Raw genomic sequence first — 19,005 nt, 5'->3', positions numbered from 1 at the left:
AAACTTATCTAGACTGAATACAACAAATTCTGTGGCACTCCCCAATAATGTCCACCCACAATTCATTGGTCAGACTTTGGAGGTGGGGAAGAATGGGTCATGTCCAATATCAACATGCCTGATCCCTTGATAATGGATAAGAGGTGATTGGCAGTCACTCATTCCCTACTCCTACATTGAGAACATTCAAAGCAGCAACCGATTGAATGTGTATGTCAGCTGTATGTGAGCGGGTCAGAAAATAGTATTTGGCCACCTTTATACATTTCCTTCAGCAACAGAGTAAATGATATACGTTGCCTTTAGAGAACCTGAGGCCTTATACCTCCTCTTGATCTCATAGAAATACCCAAATTTAAGATATTTGCCTTTTTACTAACATTCATAGTTTTTTTTTTATAATTTGTCTTACTTTTATGCTTTGAATGAATTGTTCACTGTTCAAAATATAAAGTCACATTGGCCATGGGCTCTTATTTCATCTGTGAGTTGTTAGGTAACACACCACCGCAGGACTACCAGGACAAGCTGTATCGTGCCCTTGGCAAGAACGTAACTCATGCCTAAGGGAAAGATTAAATCTAACATACAAAATAAGAGAGGCATTTCATGATTTTCGTCAACATTAAGAAAATTGACATTTCCAAGGACAAATCTTTGGAGCCTGGATCTGTCCCTGGGGACTATGGACCCCGAAGAAATAGGTTGGCATCTTAAAATCGTAAATCTGCAATATGAATTACGGCCCTGCTCGGACATGATTTTGACATCTCATTTTGACATGTTCCAGACTCCAGGTCATAATAAAGGACACGATGAATATTCTGTCAAACTTATATATGAAATAATATCTTTACCTTCGTCACCCAGATCCTCCATTTAATGAATTATAGAATCTTTTGGAATCATTTCTTCCCACAACGAGACTGTTGTGGGATATCGGTATTATTCTATTCAATCGCGGAAGATATTTTTGAAAAAGTAACAACAAAAGCTGCTGTCAAAATCGTCACTTTTGAATAACTTTACTAATAACTAACTTTCCTTTTCTTGACTTGTCCTACCAATGATAAAGTAAGAGTTTTACCAAACAAAAAAATAGATGAGAAAACATTTTCACATACCGTTGTTGTCTCTTTACAGCACCTTGCTTTACTTTGGTTTTCTCCTCTCCAGATTGCCTAAGTTTTTGACGGTCCTCTTTCTGCCAATGATTAAAGAGATTTTCCCCTTTCAGAAAAGTTTTTCCGTTAATTTCCCTTAATTACTTAAGAAAATAAATAAATTGTGCTTTATTTACCTTGCCCGGTTGTAGCACACAGCAAAGGAGCTGAGTTCAATTGTCTGCAGCTCTGTTGATGTGACATCAGCGCTGCAGATAACAACAGATACTGGGAGCAACCACCAAGACTCAGCATTGGACCTGGGCAGGGTAAATAAAGCATAATTTGTTTTTTACTACTAAGGGATCTCAACTGAAAAGCGTTTCTGAAAGGGGGCAACCCGTTTAATCATTATAGACTTTTCTAAAGATTACTTATCACCTCCAGAAAAATTTAATAAAATAAAGGAACTCAAAATATAAAACCTTTATATATAATTAGGAAAATTAAAAAATGCCCTGTGCATTTTAGTGATATAAACTCTGGATCTTTAAAAGAGAGAGAAGACTGGAGTCAGGTTCTCCATTATTTTAACAACTTTGTGATACTTTTGAGCTGTTAGATTCCACTATGAGGGGAGAAACCGTGTGCAGCTAGTAAGCACAAAAAAGGAGAACTGTTATGTCATATTTCATGCTGTAAGGTATTATATAAGAACTGTAATGTATGATGGATTCCTGTGTATATGGAGCATAAGAAGGAGAAGAAATTAAAAGGCACATATTTATGTAACCTTGTGGTAGATTTAAAAAAAACACAAAACTGCATAATCAGGGGGCATCAGGAGGAATAAAAAAGGATCAAAAGTAATATTCGTGTCCAGCTAGTAAACACATGAAGCGAACAATTATTATGTCTTATTTCATGCTGTAAGTAGCTATATAAGAAATATGATGTACGATGGATTCCTGTGTATGTGGAGCATTAGCAGGAGAAGGCTAGAAGAAGCAGCAAGAGAGGTAAAATCTGACAAAAACTTCTTTACTCTGTGCCTGCCTTTGTAAAGACAATAAAAATTATCACTAAATAAAAAGGTACAAATCTCTGTAACCGTATGGTGAATTTTAAAAATAAACAAAAAACTGTATATTCAGGGGGAACATCTGAAATAAAAAAGGATCAAAAACTAATATTTGTGTCCAGCTAGTACACATATGAGGAAAAATATTACTTTACTTATCTCATGCTGTAAGTAACTATATAAGAACTGTAAATGTCATTGTGAAGACACGGGGTCTTCTGTGGGCGTAATACTACTTAGACAACACAGGGTGAGGGTAAAACAACAGCTTGGAAGCATGGATTTAACCGAAGAGACACAGATTTGGATTCTACGTGATTCTAGTCTAAGGGTATATGGCCCTGACTGGAAAGATACGGATCTGCTCCATTGACCATCAGAGAACCCATGGATACATTTGAGGAAACCAGCTTGGGACAAATTCACCTGGCCCCATGGATATGTTGCTTGGAGTTGCCAGGTGGGAACCTCCGGTCGCCTGGAACCCATGGAGACATTCAGAGAAGCCAGATTGGGACCAGCCGGTCATCTGGCCTCATGGAAACTGTCGGAGAGGCCAGGGTGGACCCTTGGGTCTCCTGGCCTTGTACCTCGATGGACTGCTATCTTCCTAAGCTTGCGACTACCTTTTCTCTGTGGGAGCCCGCCAGAAGCGGGGGGGGGGCCACTGGTTGAGGTAGTCGGCCCTGGAAGCCCCAAAGTCGCAGCTGTTCTATCCCAGGCAGGCGGAAGGGTGAGACTGTGTAATGTTGTACCATCTTGGGTATTTGCTGGGACTGTTCTATGCCACACTTTTTTACCCTCACCCTGTGTTGTCTGAGTAGTATTATGCCCACGGAAGACCCCGGGTCTTCACAGTCATGTATGATGGATTCCTGTGTATATGAAGCATCAGAAGGAGAAGGCTAGAAGCCACAACAGAGGTAAAACCTGCCACAGATTAACTTTTTTGTGCCTGTCTTTGTAAAGACTATAGAAATTGGAACCAAATAAAAAGGCACGAATCTCTGGAACCGTATGTTGGATATAAAAAAAAAAATGTATGGTCAGGGGGGGGGGGGGAGTAGGAATAAAAAAAGGATCACAAACTGACTACTTTGAACCTGGCCCTCTTTAAGGATAAAGGACACACACTACTCTCCGGTTTAGCCTACGTCAAATCTGTGAGAAATCCATGGGCTCACATCATCCCTTGAATTGCTCCTGCTCTGAATTTATAAATGTTGGTTTCGCCTGGCAGCCCTAGTGCAAAGTATATAAACCGAACTCTGTTTTATCATCTCTTTTCCCGGCTGGATGTGAAATTCAATTGATGCCTTTCAAGTTTAAAACAAGATTGGTGCCATTGTTGCAAGCACAGCAACCCGCCAGTCGCCCCGTGCATCCTCAGACTACCTCCCATACTGTTCTGCTTTTATTTATGTCCTTGGCAAAGGCTATTGTACAATTATATTTGCGTGTTGCTAGACAAAGCTTTGCTCATACGATTTCACACGACCTACTTGTGGGTGTGTAGAAATCCACATCTCCGACCTCCTCTGATGAGATTTTTATTACAAAACATCTGGGTGGTTTACAAAAGTATATATAAAAAACTAGAAAACATTTTCAGGTCTGGTGGGAAATAGAAATGGAATCGAGACCATCATTGTCCAAGGTGGTTTGAAGAAGATTCGGTTTGGTTGGGGTGTTGGTTGGGGTGGGGTGGGGGGGTGATCGTGTTTGTGAGAATAATATGGAAAGGGGGATCAGAAACTTTATCCATCTCATTTCCATGGCAACAAGTCTGTAACAGCAATTCGACTGCAGATGAGAGGGTCAGGAAACAGCAGCGTTATAACCTCTGTCGATGAATCAGCTTTTAACCATCTGATCGCTTTGTAGACTTCCGGTATTCCACATTTAGTCATCTCTTCATCCTTACGAGACAAACAAACACTAAATAAATCATCAAGGCAATAAATAATGCACCGAATGCTCATCCGGAGAGGAGGGAAACCCATCCATTGGTACTTTGTACTCTGGTCTAGAGATCAAATGATCTTGGCTTCTTCAAGTAGTCATTTTTGAGAGGATTCTGAAATTGTTTTCTGTAGTAGACACAATACACATCTCACTTTCCTCCTGGGGCAGTCATGTAAGGCACTCGTGAATTAGTAAGTAGATGGTATTCAGATTCAAGAGATGGTCTCACAATTCTCAAGACAACAACGCCTGTCCGGAATGCCCTATGGACATGTCTACGCTGCTCATACAATGCCAACCTGCTCTGGTAGACCAGAACAAGCCCACTAGTGCATGGATGGCCATTCATGTAATGCTACAGGACATGGAATTGAAGAAGCCAGACTGTTGGCTACTCTACTTTTGTGAGACAATCCAGAAATGGGACTTCTTTCCATTCGTAAAACCAACACAAAAGCAGTCAATCATTGATATTGTATATATGGAAAGCAGGACTCACACACTTTCTCAGAGTGGATGTAGGAAGCAGGACTCAAATGCTTTCTCTATGAGTGGGTTGTGGAAGCAGGACTCACAGGCATTTTCTATGAGTGGGTGGGGGAAGCAGGACTCACAGGCTTTCTCTATGAGTGGGTGGGGGAAGCATGACTCATAGGCTTTCTCTATGAGTTGGTGGAGGAAGCAGGACTCACACGCTCTCTCTATGAGTGGGTGATGGAAGCAGGACTCACAGGCTTTCTCTATGAGTGGATGAAGGAAGCAGGACTCACAGGCATTTTCTATGAGTGGGCAGAGGAAGCAGGACTCACAGGCATTTTCTATGAGTGGGCAGAGGAAGCAGGACTCACAGGCTTTCTATGGGTCCAGCTGGCATTAAATGTTTAAGCAAAATTATTGAAGTAGGTCATGATGTACAACAAAAAAGTATATTGTGGTACGATGTTAGCAAGAAATATCAATGTAAATACTTTTATGCCCAAAAATTACAAAATTATTCTAGGAATGATACCTTTCTAGGCTATGTAACATACCTGGCGGCGTCCTTGCATAGTGGTCCATCTCCCACTGTGCAAGAGCGCGCACTTGATCTCCAGTCCAGAATGTCTCTCTGGCTTCCCTCCATGCTGTCTGTTTGCTTCTGTGTGCTGCTGCTTAAGGGCGGCGCCCGATCACTTCCTGCTTTTTGTACCTGCTGCAGGCACACCCCTTGTGCGTCCTCAGCCTATTGCTGTCTGTCACCTGGTATTTAAACCAGCTGCTCCAATTAACACATGCCTGAGTATTGTGTTTCATTCAGTGTGGTCTTTCACTCTGAATGTGCCAGGTCCCCTTCTGTGTTCTCTTGTCTGCCTATCCTGGAGGCTGTATTTCCTGGCCTGTCTGAACACGCTCCTAGCCTGTTCCTCCCGCCTTCTAGGGGCTGCATTCCTAGACCCGCTCCTGTATCTAGTCTGTCCTGTCTGAACACGCTCCTAGCCTGTTCCTCCCGCCTTCTAGGGGTCACATACCTAGACCCGCTCCAGTATCTTGTCTGTCTTGTCTGAACACGCTCCTAGCCTGTTCCTCCCGCCTTCTAGCGGCCGCATACCTAGACCCGCTCCTGTATCTTGTCTGTCCTGTCTGAACACGCTCCTGGCCTGTTCCTCCCGCCTTCTAGGGGCTGCATTCCTAGACCCGCTCCTGTATCTTGCTATTGTGTCTGTTCTTGTCTGTATACTCTTCTAGCCTGTTTTCCCGTGTTTCTCTATGTCCGTACCTTTCCTTTTTCTGCAGAGTCTGAACTCGTACCTAACTCCTGCTCGTTGTCACTGTACTCCCGTTTGTAAGTTTGTGGTCCACTCGCTACTTCACTGCAAGTACCCTGTGGGTATCTGGTTCTGCCTTTCCCTTCCTGTCTGTTCTGTGTGAACAGAGCCCTGTCCCCCCTGTTCTGCCTTGCTCACCGCTCCGGCGGTTCTAGCCTGCTCTGCCTTTGCTCACCGCTCCGGCGGTTCTAGCCTGCTCTGCCTTTGCTCACCGCTCTGGCGGTTCTAGCCTGCTCTGCCTTTGCTCACCGCTCCGGCGGTTCTAGCCTGCTCTGCCTTTGCTCACCGCACTTGCGGTTCTAGCATGCTCTGCCTTTGCTCACTGCTCCGGCGGTTCTAGCCTGCTCTGCCTTTGCTCACCGCTTCGGCGGTTCTAGCCTGCTCTGCCTTTGCTCACCGCTTCGGCGGTTCTAGCCTGCTCTGCCTTTGCGCACCGCTCCGGCGGTTCTAGCCTGCTCTGCCTTTGCTCACCACTCCGGGCGGTTCTAGCCTGCTCTGCCTTTGCTCACCGCACCAGGCGGCCTTGTCCTGCTCTACTCTTGCTCACCGCTCCAGGCGGTCTCGTCCTGCTCTACTCTTGCTCACCGCTCTTGGCGGTCTCGTCCTGCCCTGCTCTCGCTCACCTCTCTGGGTGGCCTCACTCTGCTGTGTTTGTCCGCCACATCTGTGGTTCTGTTCCTGAGTCCCAGTGTGTACTGGGTTCTATCCCGCCTGTGTTCCTACCTGCTAGCGCCTCCCTGTCTGCACTTTAGCCGTGCTTGCCTGTACCCCCCTGCCTGCATACCCGCATGCCTGCATACCAGTCGTGCCTGCCTATACCCACCAGTCTGTGTGCCAGCCTAACCAGTCTGTTCCTGTATTCCCCTGTGTGGGTCAACAGCCGTGTCCGGGGTCTGTCCTGGAGTAGCACCTGGTCCCTCTGCTCGGTTCCTCCTTGGTGCACTGGCGTCGTATGCCGTCGTGCGACCCTGGTCGGATCGGGTGAATACCTAGTTACGCCCCTCCAGGCATTCACTCTCCGGCACGGTCCAGTGGAATCACACGCACACGCCGCTCAGCCCGGGCATGTGCATTACAGGCTAAATAGAATAATTATGTTAAACTTTCAAAGCATAGAGGCTCCTTCTTCAGGCAGGTTTACAAATGAATGAATTCATTAATTTGTAAACCTGCCTGAAGAAGGAGCCCCTGTGCTCTGAAAGCTTGCAAACATAATTCTTCTGGTTAGCCAATAAAGTATCACTCCTAGAATACTTTTGTCATTTTTGGGTATAAAAGTATTTACATTGAAGAAGATCATCCTTGAGCTTAGTGTTTCTCCCTCTGTCCTATACTGTCCTCAGATTGGAGACCTGACAAATCCAGTTTGAAGGGTAGAAACAAAGGAATGAAGGAAAAAAAACAGAGAAAGAAAGAGAGAGAGAGAGAAAAGAGAGAGAAAAGAAAGGGAAAGACAGAAAAGAAAGAGGGAAAGAAAGAAAGAACGAGAAATAAAAAGAGAGACAGAAAGAGAGAAAGACAGAAAGAAAGGGAGAAATATAGAGAGAAAGAGAAAGAAAGAAAGCGAGTGGAAGAAAGAAGGAGAGAGAGAGAACAAAGAAAGAAATAGGAAAGAGAGAGAAAGACAAATAAAGAAGAAAGGACGAAAAAGGGAAAGGGAGAAACCAAAGAATAGGAAGGAAGGAAAGAAGAAATCATTATGAATAAATTCCTAAATGCCTTACAGAATTTACCTCAGCACCCCTAGTATCTCTAGCATTAGATGAGATAGACAGGGTGGTCAGCAGCGTGAGCAGCCTCTTCTTACCACAACACCTCTGATATCTCCAGTATTAAATCCCATAGACAGGGTGGAAGGCAGTGTGAGCAGCCTCTTCTTACCTCAGCACCCCTGGTATCTCCAGTATTAATTACATAGTCAGTGAGGACAGCAGTGTGAGCAGCATCTTCTTCACCTGATCATTGTGGTTTGGTCCTGATTAAGAGGTTTGAAAACCTTGAAACGAGCTGACAATATAACACACATTCGTGTGTGATCATATATTTGAACAATTGGGCAGCGGGGATTTTGAATCACCGTATTCCACATTTACTGAAACATATCTTCTTTACCTCAGCACTCCTGGTAGCTCCAGTATTAGATCAGACAGACATGGTGGACAGCAGTGTGAGCGGCCTCTTCTTACCTCAGCATTCCTGGTATCTCCAGTATTAGATCACATAGACAGGGTGGACAGCTGCGTGAGCGGCCTCTTCTTACCTCAGCACTCCTGATATCTCTAGTGTTAGATCAGATACACGGGGGGACAGCTGTAAGAGCAGCCTCTTCTTACCTCAACACCCCTGGTATCTTCAGTATTAGATCAGATACACAGGATGGACAGCAGTGTTACCTCAGCACTCCTGGAATCTCTAGTATTAGATCACACAGGGTGGACAGCAGTGTGAGCAGCCTCTTGTTACCTAAATATCCAGGGTATCTCCAGTATTAGATCATACAGACATGATGGCCAGGTATCTTCAGTATTAGATCAGATGCACAGGATGGACAGCAGTGTTACCTCAGCACTCCTGGAATCTCTAGTATTAGATCACACACGGTGGAAAGCAGTGTGAGCAGCGTCTTCTTACCTCTGCACTCCTGATATCTCTAGTGTTAGATCAGATACACGGGGGGACAGCTGTATGAGCAGCCTCTTATTACCTCAACACCCATGGCATCTCCAGTATTAGGTCACATAGATAGAGTGGACAATAGTATAAGCAGCCTCTTCTTACATCAGCACCCTTGGTATCTACAGTATTAGATCATATACACAGGGTGGACGGCAGCGTGAGCAGCGTCTTCTTACCTCAGCACTCCTGATATCTCCAATGTTAGATCAGATACACAGTGTGGACAGCAGTGTTAGCAGCCTCTTCTTACCTCAGCACCCCTGGTATCTTCAGTATTAGATCAGATACACAGAGTGGACAGCAGTGTTACCTCAGCACTCCTGGAATCTCTAGTATTAGATCAGAAAGGGTAGACAGCAATGTGAGCAGCCTGTTCTTACCTCAGCACCCCTGGTATCTCCAGTATTAGATCAGATAAACAGGGTGGACAGCAGTGTGAGCAGCCTCTTCTTACCTCAGCACTCCTGATATCTCCAGTATTAGATCAGATACACAGGATGGACAGCAGTGTTACCTCAGCACTCCTAGAATCTCTAGTATTAGATCATACAGGGTGGACAGCAGTGTGAGCAGCCTCTTCTTATCTAAATATCCAGGGTATCTCAAGTATTAGATCATACAGACATGATGGCCAGTAGTGTGAGCAGCCTCTTCTTTTCTTTCTATCCATGGTATCTCCAGTATTACATCAGAATATACTGTATATTGGGAGCACATGAAAGGAAGAGGCATAGCTTCCTACTCACATGCTCACAGGCACGTGTCCTATTAATAATCTAGGACAGGCCTGAGTACTACAATGCACTATAATGATTTCTTCCATAGACAAAATGCGAGTGATTTACTAATTAAAGGTATTTAGGAATTTGTTCATAATGACATTTTCTTTATTTATATTTTTATATTCCCAGAAAACCCCTTTAAGAAAAGGAGTCCTTATAATGTTACCTGAGGAATTACATTAACTGATTAACCTCAACTATGTTGCGAGACGTCACAAATTGGACATGGAAATTACAGAGGTACCAATCTTGTGGACCTCCACCATTTCAGGTACTATGAAGTTAATGTATTCCAAAGATACTAAGTTGTGTTAGTGATGATTTTATAAATCTTTGGTCATCAAAATCATAGTCCTGCAATGTTATAATAGTTTCTTGCGCGACATCAGAAGCCGGTTCTTCATACCTTTAAACCACCTTCAGATGTTGACATCTGTCCATTCACAGGATAGCCTCTTCTCCACAGAATTTTTAGAACCTGCCATTGTCAAAAAATGCCAAATTAACATTTTTTTCAGCCTAAAGTCCCCACTAGGTGGAGCTCCATACATACCACTAATAATAGTTTCAATGGGAGATATAAATGCAGACAGTGCTCCCTAGTGGTGGCGAGACACTCTCTAGACCAGATACAGGTGCATCTCACTAAATTAGAATATCATCAAAAAGTTAATTTATTTCAGTTCTTTAATACAAAAAGTGAAACTCATATATTATGTAGAGTCAATAGTGATCTATTTCAAGTGTTTATTTCTGTTAATGTTGATGATTATGGCTTACAGCCAATGAAAACACAAAAGTCATTATCTCAGTAAATTAGAATACTTTATAACAACAGCTTGAAAAATGTTTTTAAAATCCGAAATGTTGTCCTACTGAAATGTATGTTCAGTAAATGCCCTCAATACTTGGTCGGGTTCCGTTTGCATCAATTACTGCATCAATGCAGCGTGGCATGGAGGCGATCAGCCTGTGGCACTGCTGAGGGGTTATGGAAGCCCAGGTTGCTTTGATAGCAGCCTTCAGCTCGTCTGCATTGTTGGGTCTGTTATCTCTCATCTTCCTCTTGACAGTACCCCATAGATTCTCTATAATAGATTCTCTATGAGGTTAAGGTCAGGCGAGTTTGCTGCCAATCAAGCACAGTGATACTGTTGTGTGTAAACCAGGTATTGGTACTTTTGGCAGTGTGGACAGGGGCCAAGTCCTGCTGGAGAATGAAATTTCCATCTCCAAAAAGCTTGTCGGCAGAGGGAAGCATGAAGTGCTCTAAAATGTCCTGGTAGACGGCTGCACTGACTTTGGTCTTGATAAAACACAGTGGACCTACACCAGCAGATGACATGGCTCCCCAAACCATCACTGATTGTGGAAACTTCACACTAGACCTCCAGCAGCTTGGATTGTGGCCTCTCCACTCTTCCTCCAGACTCTGGGACCTTGTGGAGTGTGTCAATGACTGCCTTCTGGACATCTGTCAAGTCAGCAGTCTTCCCCATGATTGTGGAGCCTACTGAAACAGACTAAGGGACCTTTTTAAACGCTTAGGAAGCCTTTGCAGGTGTTTTTTGTTAATTATTTTAATTTACTGAGATAACGACTTTTGTGTTTTCATTGGCTGTAAGCCATAATCATCAACTTTAACAGAAATAAACACTTGAAATAGGTCGCTCTGTTTGTAATGACTCTATATAATATAGAGTTTGACTTTTTGTACTGAAGAACTGAAATAAATTAACTTTTTGATGATATTCTAATTTAGTGAGATGCACCTGCATATCAGGTATTAACCCATAACCACCCTAATGTCGCTAAGAGATTTTATTAAGAATTTTTCAGATCGAGACCAGTTCAAAAACGCCTGAAAAATCACTAAAAAAACCCTACTCTTTTTTTTATTGTAAAACTACTTTGCCTCTTATATGTTCAGTCTTTCGATCACACTTCTTCCACTTCAGGTTCAGAAAACTGCCTAGTGGGAGAAAAAGTGTGTGTCACTTCTTGGATGCATCTCCTGTTGGAATACGCTCCAAACTAGGCACTATCAAATCGAAAGGCTGCTAAAAAGGCTTCATGAAAAATAAACTGTGCAATATGTTTGATAAACTCTTCAAAACCTTTTCCGGTAACGCTGTAGGAATCGAAAAACTCTTCCCAAAACTTCCCAAAGAAGGAGAGGTTCCTGAAGTGGTTTCCATTAGAAAACTTGTCAATTTTCACAACCTCAAAAAAAAATTCAGTATTCACATTGCCTAACTTCTCTACCTCCAACCATCTATACCTCAAAAGGTAATACTAGAATTTCTATCACTAACCTTTAGACCACCACAAGCAAAAATTTGATGAATAGCTATGTCTTTTTGTTGAGTTTTCAGAGTAGAAATTGGACAGAAGTTCAAAGGTTTTGAAGAGTTTTGTGATTAGGAAAAATATTTGGAGAGTTTTTGCTCAGTTTCCATTCTGTTCCAAAAATTCCTCGAAAAACTAAGTGTGCCCATAGTCTATAAGGGCTCATTCACACGTCAGTGATTTTTCTCGTATGCAAAAAAAACTGTCTGTATTTCATCAGTGTTTTTGATTAGACTGTTATCATAGTATGGTCAGAGTTTTATCAGTTTTTCTCAGATGAAAAATAAAATGATGATGGTTTCTCAAGCTTCTCAAATAGTCGGTGAAAAACTGGACAGCACAGAGATGGCATCCGAGTGATATCTGATTTTTTCAAGGACCCATAGACTGCCATTGGTCAATTTGATATGACACTTAGATCAATATCAGACGAGTCTCCATGCTTTTGTACGGACCACTTAGTTCAAGAAAAGAATCGGACATGTGAACTACCCCATAAATGATCAAAAATACAAGTGCTGTAGGGGAAAATCACGAATAGCAATCGTACTAGAAAAAATGGCGCCTAAATGAACCCCTACACGCAGAAAGTTCTCAGAGTTTAACAAGGGACATTCTACCATGGACACCAACCAATTTGTAAGACCTCTGTATAAAAAAAATGTTGCCCTTGATTCTCTATATGGTTCATAGCTCACCTTGCTTGGATACAGAACTTTTTGATTCACATGCATCTTGTGTGGATTTTGTGCTTTGTGACATCTCATCTTCAGTAGTAAAGTCTGAATTCAGTGGCAGTTCCTCTGGCGCTCCTGTCATCTTAACCCAGGATTGGGTACAGGACATTCCTTGTTGTCCATTTGTCTGCGAATAGACATTATTGACCCTCGCTTTCCCTCCTTCTTCCTGACCGCTATACACTTTATATCGGATCATTAAGATAATGATAAAAACCAGTACGGAAGCCACAATGATTCCACCGATGATGATGATCATGGTGCCTCCAAGAAACTGGGTGTGGAGTGGTTGGCACTGTCCATTATCTTCTTTCGTGTTGAACTGGGCACATCCTACGACCCGCGTGGCAGTGAGTGAAGTCATCCCATCATCGTAGACAGCCAAGACACAGAGGTCATACTCTCGACCAGGAGCCAAATCATTGATCAAGAAGCTTCGGTTGTTTGGAGGTATCATCCTATATGAAAAGAAAAAAAGTAATTGTGAAGATGCAAAAAAAAAGGTCAAGTGCTGCCTTCGATATAAATAATAAAGTTTGGTAATATTTAGCATTGATTTGGGGTCTACGGGCCCATGTCCACCAGAGTAGAAGACCTACAAATATTAACGCATGCTGTTTTTTGTTTCCAATACTTTATTGTCTGGTTGCTTTACTTGCTGACTATACAGAAGTCTTCATACAACTTTTGTGGGTTCTTAATTATTTATAATCCTACTTATTATTTTATCAACCTGGATTTATTCGTCAGCTTGGTTACTTCTTCTCCTTGAGGAGGTTCCTTGATTTACTGGCATTTTCGCTGTCTTCATGTGATTTATGCAATGTTCTTTCCCATCTTCACTGTGATTATGGATTTCACGTTTCGGTTATGCTGAGTTTTAGGTGTTTTATGCTGTTATGTAAGATTGTTTGTCGTTAATATTAACCAATTTTTCAAATTGCCTTGTTTGGTGTGATGAGAAAGAAAAATATCTGATATTAACGCCGATGCAGGGGATCAGTGGTTTACAAGTACTGGGTTCACAGGCTGGAAGTGGAACTGTACCCTTGCAATATCAATTTTTTTCCCATTCTCCCTGTGATTGTCCTGTGTTAGGTTTCCACATGTGCTCAAAACCTTTCTTTGCCCAGGGGCACGTGGCCAACAGTCTCTTTGTTGGTAGAGCTTTCAAATAAAATCAAGAGATAACGGCTCTCAGAAAAAAAGGGAAACATGCAAAACACCTATGTATTGAAGGGACATGGCATAGCCTTCCCAAACCCTACTGGGGAGATCTCTCATTCCCCACCAATCTTTGCTGGAATAAATCACTCAGACACCATCTCAGAGTCAAGTGGCAACGACTACAGGTATATTATCCAAAAGTTAAGGCCCCCTGCTGCCGACAATTGTTCGGCCAACAACATAATCATCTAGACAGATGATGTTGGGGGACAGAAGAATCCAACATGTCCAATTTCAAACTGCCAATCATTTTGCTCTTCAAGAGATAAGCCAACGCCAGGGATGCCTGGCAGCGTCTCTCTCATAAAGAACTGAACTTCTGGAGGTTTTTAGTCTACTACTACTGTAAATTTTAGAAAACTCAGGATACATCTTCTGTGAGCCAATGTGCATGTGGATAAAACGTTCATCCTCTTTGAGGATGGAAACTCACCAACAGTTTGACAACTATCACAAATCCAACCATGCCATTTTTTATAAAAAAAACCTTTTCCTCCACCCTAAACCTGAGGTGAGTGTCTTTCTCATCAGTGACAAAATAAAAGACACAAAGTCAGTCTAATTTTACTTTTTTTTTATATTGCAAACCCCTCCGACAAGCTAAAATTGCAAGAAAACAAAAGGTTTCTCAAGCTCAACTTCTGACCTCTATCCTAACCTCCCGTGGAGTTCCCGTCCTTTTTCCTATCTCCTTCAAAGTCATCTGAGAAATGTTTCTTCACACCTGGATGATTTATCCAAAAGCACATGTAGAGTCCGGCTACAGGATGTGGAAGGAAGCGTGTTGCATAAGTGTCACAGCACTGTTGCAGGATATCCTGGGGCAAAGTGGCTCCTTCCCTATCCCTCAAGTTAGGGGGCACCCTAGTCTATCCCTGTCCCCCGAATTACTTCTAATGGTAAAGACGCCGGGGTCACATGCCTTGCTATGCTCCTATATCAACCCATATCAGTCCCCTCCTCCACCCAAGAAGGTGGGAAGCTGAAGTGTATAGGAATACACTAGCCAAACAAATAAGGGAAGACAAACAGGGATAAATGAAAATACCAATCATACAAAATGCACTCAGGAAACAACAGAGCATAACATCCGGGAAGTTAAAAGAAGGTGAAACCAAATAGGAGAGGATGAGGATGTGCACACAAAAACTTCAAGCAACAGTCTTCTGAACAAATCTCCAAACGCCACCTCCAACCATGAACTACACCTCCAACTCCAGAACCAGGCAGTATGAACAAACACTGGCAATCCCTAAGTACCAGAGGTGAGCATATATTGCAGAGGGTAGTGGCCAACACTGAACAGCTAAGACCATCTAAGCAGGAAAGCTCTAGGAGCTTTCAACAGAAGAGATTAACCCTTGCACTGCTAGCAAGGAAAAAACCTGCACTGTTTAATACGATGACGAAGGCCTTCTAACCAGTGCAGGAGTATGTGAAACCAGACACCGCTGTATTCTGGCCCCTCTCTGTAGCGGTATACCCGTGACAATAAGTCTTGAGAGGAAGAGCCCTCAAAAAGTCCGCAAACACAATACCGCTGGAAAGTTATTCATAAAGGTTCCCAAGTATGGCTGGATGGTTGCTATTTGCAGTGGCAAAATGAGAGGGCAGTGCCAGGAGTGGCCACACCATGGAAGGGGTTGTCTCTGATGGGACAACCTCTTTAATGCACAAGTGATCAAATCAGTCTCAGATGAACCTTGGGCAATCAACTAATATAGTTTATGGATTGATGGATCAAGGTAGCAATACTGCTATTCAAGGGTTGTTCACACAGGACAGCTCATCAGTAAGATCTAATCGATTAGTGACTCATCCCATAAGACACAGACTCAAGTTTCAGGTGATTGGATCCAAAGTCGCCTACAAGTTGGGGTTGCTGGACCTTAGGGACCCATTACTGTCCCCTTCCTCTATCAGACAAAAATTATAATGAGTATTAGTCACTTTTATTTATATCTTAATTATAATCATCATTTCACTTCTCTTTACCTCTATATTCCATTTATTATCTTCACAGCCATCTTAATTCTCATTAAAAAAAAATAGGGTTATTTGCTAATCACTGTCAAATACAAGCAAACCAAAGACAATGCGATAATGACAAGTAAAGCTCGGAGAGAAAAAATTAGCTTCTTTGTAAATCAAGAAAAATTTGATATAAATAGAAAGCCATTACAAAAGAAAAGATCCCATTTTATATGAAGCTTCAGGATCTGAATCAATTAGGAGTAAATAATCAACGCCATAACTAGAAAAATTTCTACTCCAGGCACAGAGTTTTATAATTAGCCCTCCTCTCCTAATCTGATGTTATATTTTAGGCCATAAAACAGCCACTAAAGAATTAACAGCATTGTGTAGACACATTGGATGGCTTCGCAGCCGGTCGTATTTCACTATTTATTTGCTTAATGTTAAAAAGAGATAGAAAACTGGCTACAAAGAGTCTTTCTCTCTGGAGGACCCAGTTTGTCAATGCATTACAAGTACAACCCATTGATTTCAACAGTCATCCTGTAATGCTTCATCTTCCCTGCGGGGGTGCTGCAGAGGAATTGAACACATCTCTGAGGTTTCCTATATGAGCACTGGGACTCGGGCAGGAGGACATCTAACAATCAATTCATTTTTATGGAACTCCTGTACAAAAATGGATTCTTCAAAGCACTTGACAGTCTTGATTTTAGCAAATCATAGTACAAAAGGTAACGGTTTAGAAAAATCATGGCTAAAAGGGGGCATTTTAAAAGCATACTAGCTAGGGGCATCAAGCAATCCTTCATTTGCCTGTCTAGTAATTGAACACTTGCTACCAGGTTCTCCTCCTGATCTCTGGTATTCTGGTAGTAGGACACCCAGCATCAGCTTATTTTTAAGGAACGCCTCTAAATAAAAAAGGGATCATCCATGTTTGCCCACAATCCCTATTTTGCTTTAACAATCCTGCAAATCATTGGGGTTTAACAAAGCCACGCTCAAAAGCCTTGAGGTATTCCTGGAAATAGGGCTTAAAGGGAACCTGTCGGGACAGTTTTACTATTAAAACTAGTGTTATGGTTGTATAGATCCTATTGAAACAATAAAAATGACACCTGTCTTGTAGTAATCCGATGTGCCAGCGCTGAGAAATTAAGCTTTAAAGCTACATGCAAATTTGCCTATAGGTGCAGAACATGGGGGGCGTGTTGATAGCTTCTGCATGTATTGACACGCCCTCAAGGCTAATTTGCATATACTTTCAAAGCTTGATTTCTCAGTGCTGGCACGTCGGATTACTACAAGACAGGTATCATTTTTATTGTTGTATTTGGACCTATCCAGCCATGCTACTAGTTTTAGCAGTGAAATTATCCTGATAGCTCCCTTTAAATGTGGCACCATTCAGCCAGTGGTTTCCTTAATTCTTTATAAATACCCAAAACAGATAATTAACATCTGAATAAAATATCACATCTGTATAAGTATGGCCAAATTTGTAAGAAGTTGATTGTTATTCATTTCTATCTACTTTCTGTAAATAGACAGACCCTTTAAGAAATAGCAACACTGACTATGGGTTTTAACTAGTTAATATGGATTGGTCACCCGTGGCGATGCGTACCCATACAGTACCCTTATTTGAAAGTAAGTGAACCTGGTTTATCAAAACTGTTTAACAGAAAGTCTGTCTCTGTCGCCCATAGCAACCAATCAGAACTCAGCTTTTATTTTCTAAACAGCTCTGTTAAAATGAAAACTGCGCAGTGATTGGTTGCTATGGGAAACAACTGTAACTGTTCTTTTAGGCCGTAAATCTGTCATGAGTGGGTGTGAAAGCAGGAGTGGGCCTCATTTATCACGGCCTCCCCGCTCCATTATGTTAAATTTCACGTCTATTCTGCCATTTTGCCCGAGCTGTAAAACTCATGCATCTTCTCGCTTTATTGATAAATGTCTCTCGGCGTGATTTTACACCTCATTAATTCATATGTTGTTCAATTGATTCCATTTCTGCCGAGAGAACTTCTATAATCGAAAACTGAAAAAAAAACAAAAAACTGACCTTTAGGAAAATAATGTCTGAAACTTTCAGGACGATTGTATTTCAAATGGCTGTATGTATTAAGATCCTATTAATAAATGAATTTGTTTATAAAGGCCAAGATGGCGTGAGTGGTTTCTTTTTCAAAGAAGAGGATTATAGGTGAATAATTCCATATCATACATATTAAGGAGCCAGCCGTTATAATTTATTACAGTAATTAACTCCCTGCCTCCGCGAGTAATGAGAACGCAGGGTCCCATCGTTCAGTGACCTTCAGTTCCCAAGTCTCTTGTCTTGCCAATAACACATTTTACCCAGGACTCCACATACTACAAATATTCAAGTAGTAATAATAATTCCATATCTTAAAGTGAAAATCAAATACTGTAAAGTCGGGTTCACACTCAAGCATATTCTACGGTCCATATTCAGACTGCAAGACCTGGATTGACCGTGCGTCTTTTGACCCGAACTTACAGCAAGATACAGGTGCTTCTCACAAAATTAGAATATCGTCAAAAATTTCATTTATTTCAGTTCTTCAATACAAAAAGTGAAACTCATATACTGTATGTGTCTATGAGGCAGTAAAGTCAGGTCGGGAGATCAGCGGTCAATCTGGGAATTGTGGTCAGTATATGGACCGTAAAATACGTTGGTGTGTGAACCTGGCCTAAAAGTAATAGTTTCCTTCCTGCAGCCTGTAGACCCCCTTATCAATAGACTTGAAGTAAATGTTCAGAAACTACATCTGTCTAAAGACATACACTAAGTAGAAGTCATGGAGGAGGGGGATGCAGCTGGCAGCTTGTCTCGCTTTTTCTCTGAGACCATGTGCCGTGAGTGAGGAGAAACAGTAGATATGGGAAGGCATCTAAAACTCTTGTAGGCCTACCTCCTACATGACGCAACTTTGAGACAAAGACCACAGATCACTTGACGTCACTACATCTCACTTACCAGGTGTCACTAAACAAGAAAGTCAAACCTTTTTTATGGGGGGGTCTGAAGTCAGTATTTGGGTCCAACGAGTAACCTCCTTCCACAGCTTCTCACAGGCCTTGTCGCTATCACTTCTGACTTCTGGTCCAAAATTCTAAATCAGCAACCCTCCTCACTGCAGAAGGACTAGTTATTAGAGTGGGTGGAAACTGTTTTATAGGACCTGGGACAATAATCTGTGGCCATAGGAAGGGAGCAGGGAGGACTGCCTCCTACCTTCCGACATCCACGGCTCTTCTTTTGATTAA

At 42.2% G+C, this 19,005-nt stretch overlaps 1 protein-coding gene across 1 annotated transcript in view; it reads right to left on the bottom strand.

Annotated features, from left to right (window-relative positions):
• Nucleotides 1-3,723: 3,723 nt before the first annotated feature.
• LOC141155064 (leucine-rich repeat and fibronectin type III domain-containing protein 1-like protein) overlaps nucleotides 3,724-19,005 on the bottom strand; it is a 68,391-nt gene continuing 53,109 nt past the window's right edge. Inside the window, exons 3-5 of the mRNA XM_073641695.1 lie at nucleotides 12,460-12,956; nucleotides 9,819-9,890; nucleotides 3,724-4,103 (exon numbers count right to left, since the gene is read on the bottom strand). Coding sequence (XP_073497796.1) covers nucleotides 9,832-9,890; nucleotides 12,460-12,956 — 556 coding nt within the window. The 3' untranslated portion in view covers nucleotides 3,724-4,103; nucleotides 9,819-9,831. The remainder of the gene's footprint in view (nucleotides 4,104-9,818; nucleotides 9,891-12,459; nucleotides 12,957-19,005) is intronic.

Source organism: Phyllobates terribilis, unplaced genomic scaffold, assembly GCF_046119375.1.
Source record: "Phyllobates terribilis strain yellow unplaced genomic scaffold, ASM4611937v1 Scaffold_7__3_contigs__length_470593459, whole genome shotgun sequence".
In the NCBI taxonomy this organism is placed as follows: domain Eukaryota; kingdom Metazoa; phylum Chordata; class Amphibia; order Anura; family Dendrobatidae; genus Phyllobates; species Phyllobates terribilis.
Note: the sequence above shows the minus strand (reverse complement) of the source record. Positions and strands in the feature narration are given on the sequence as shown.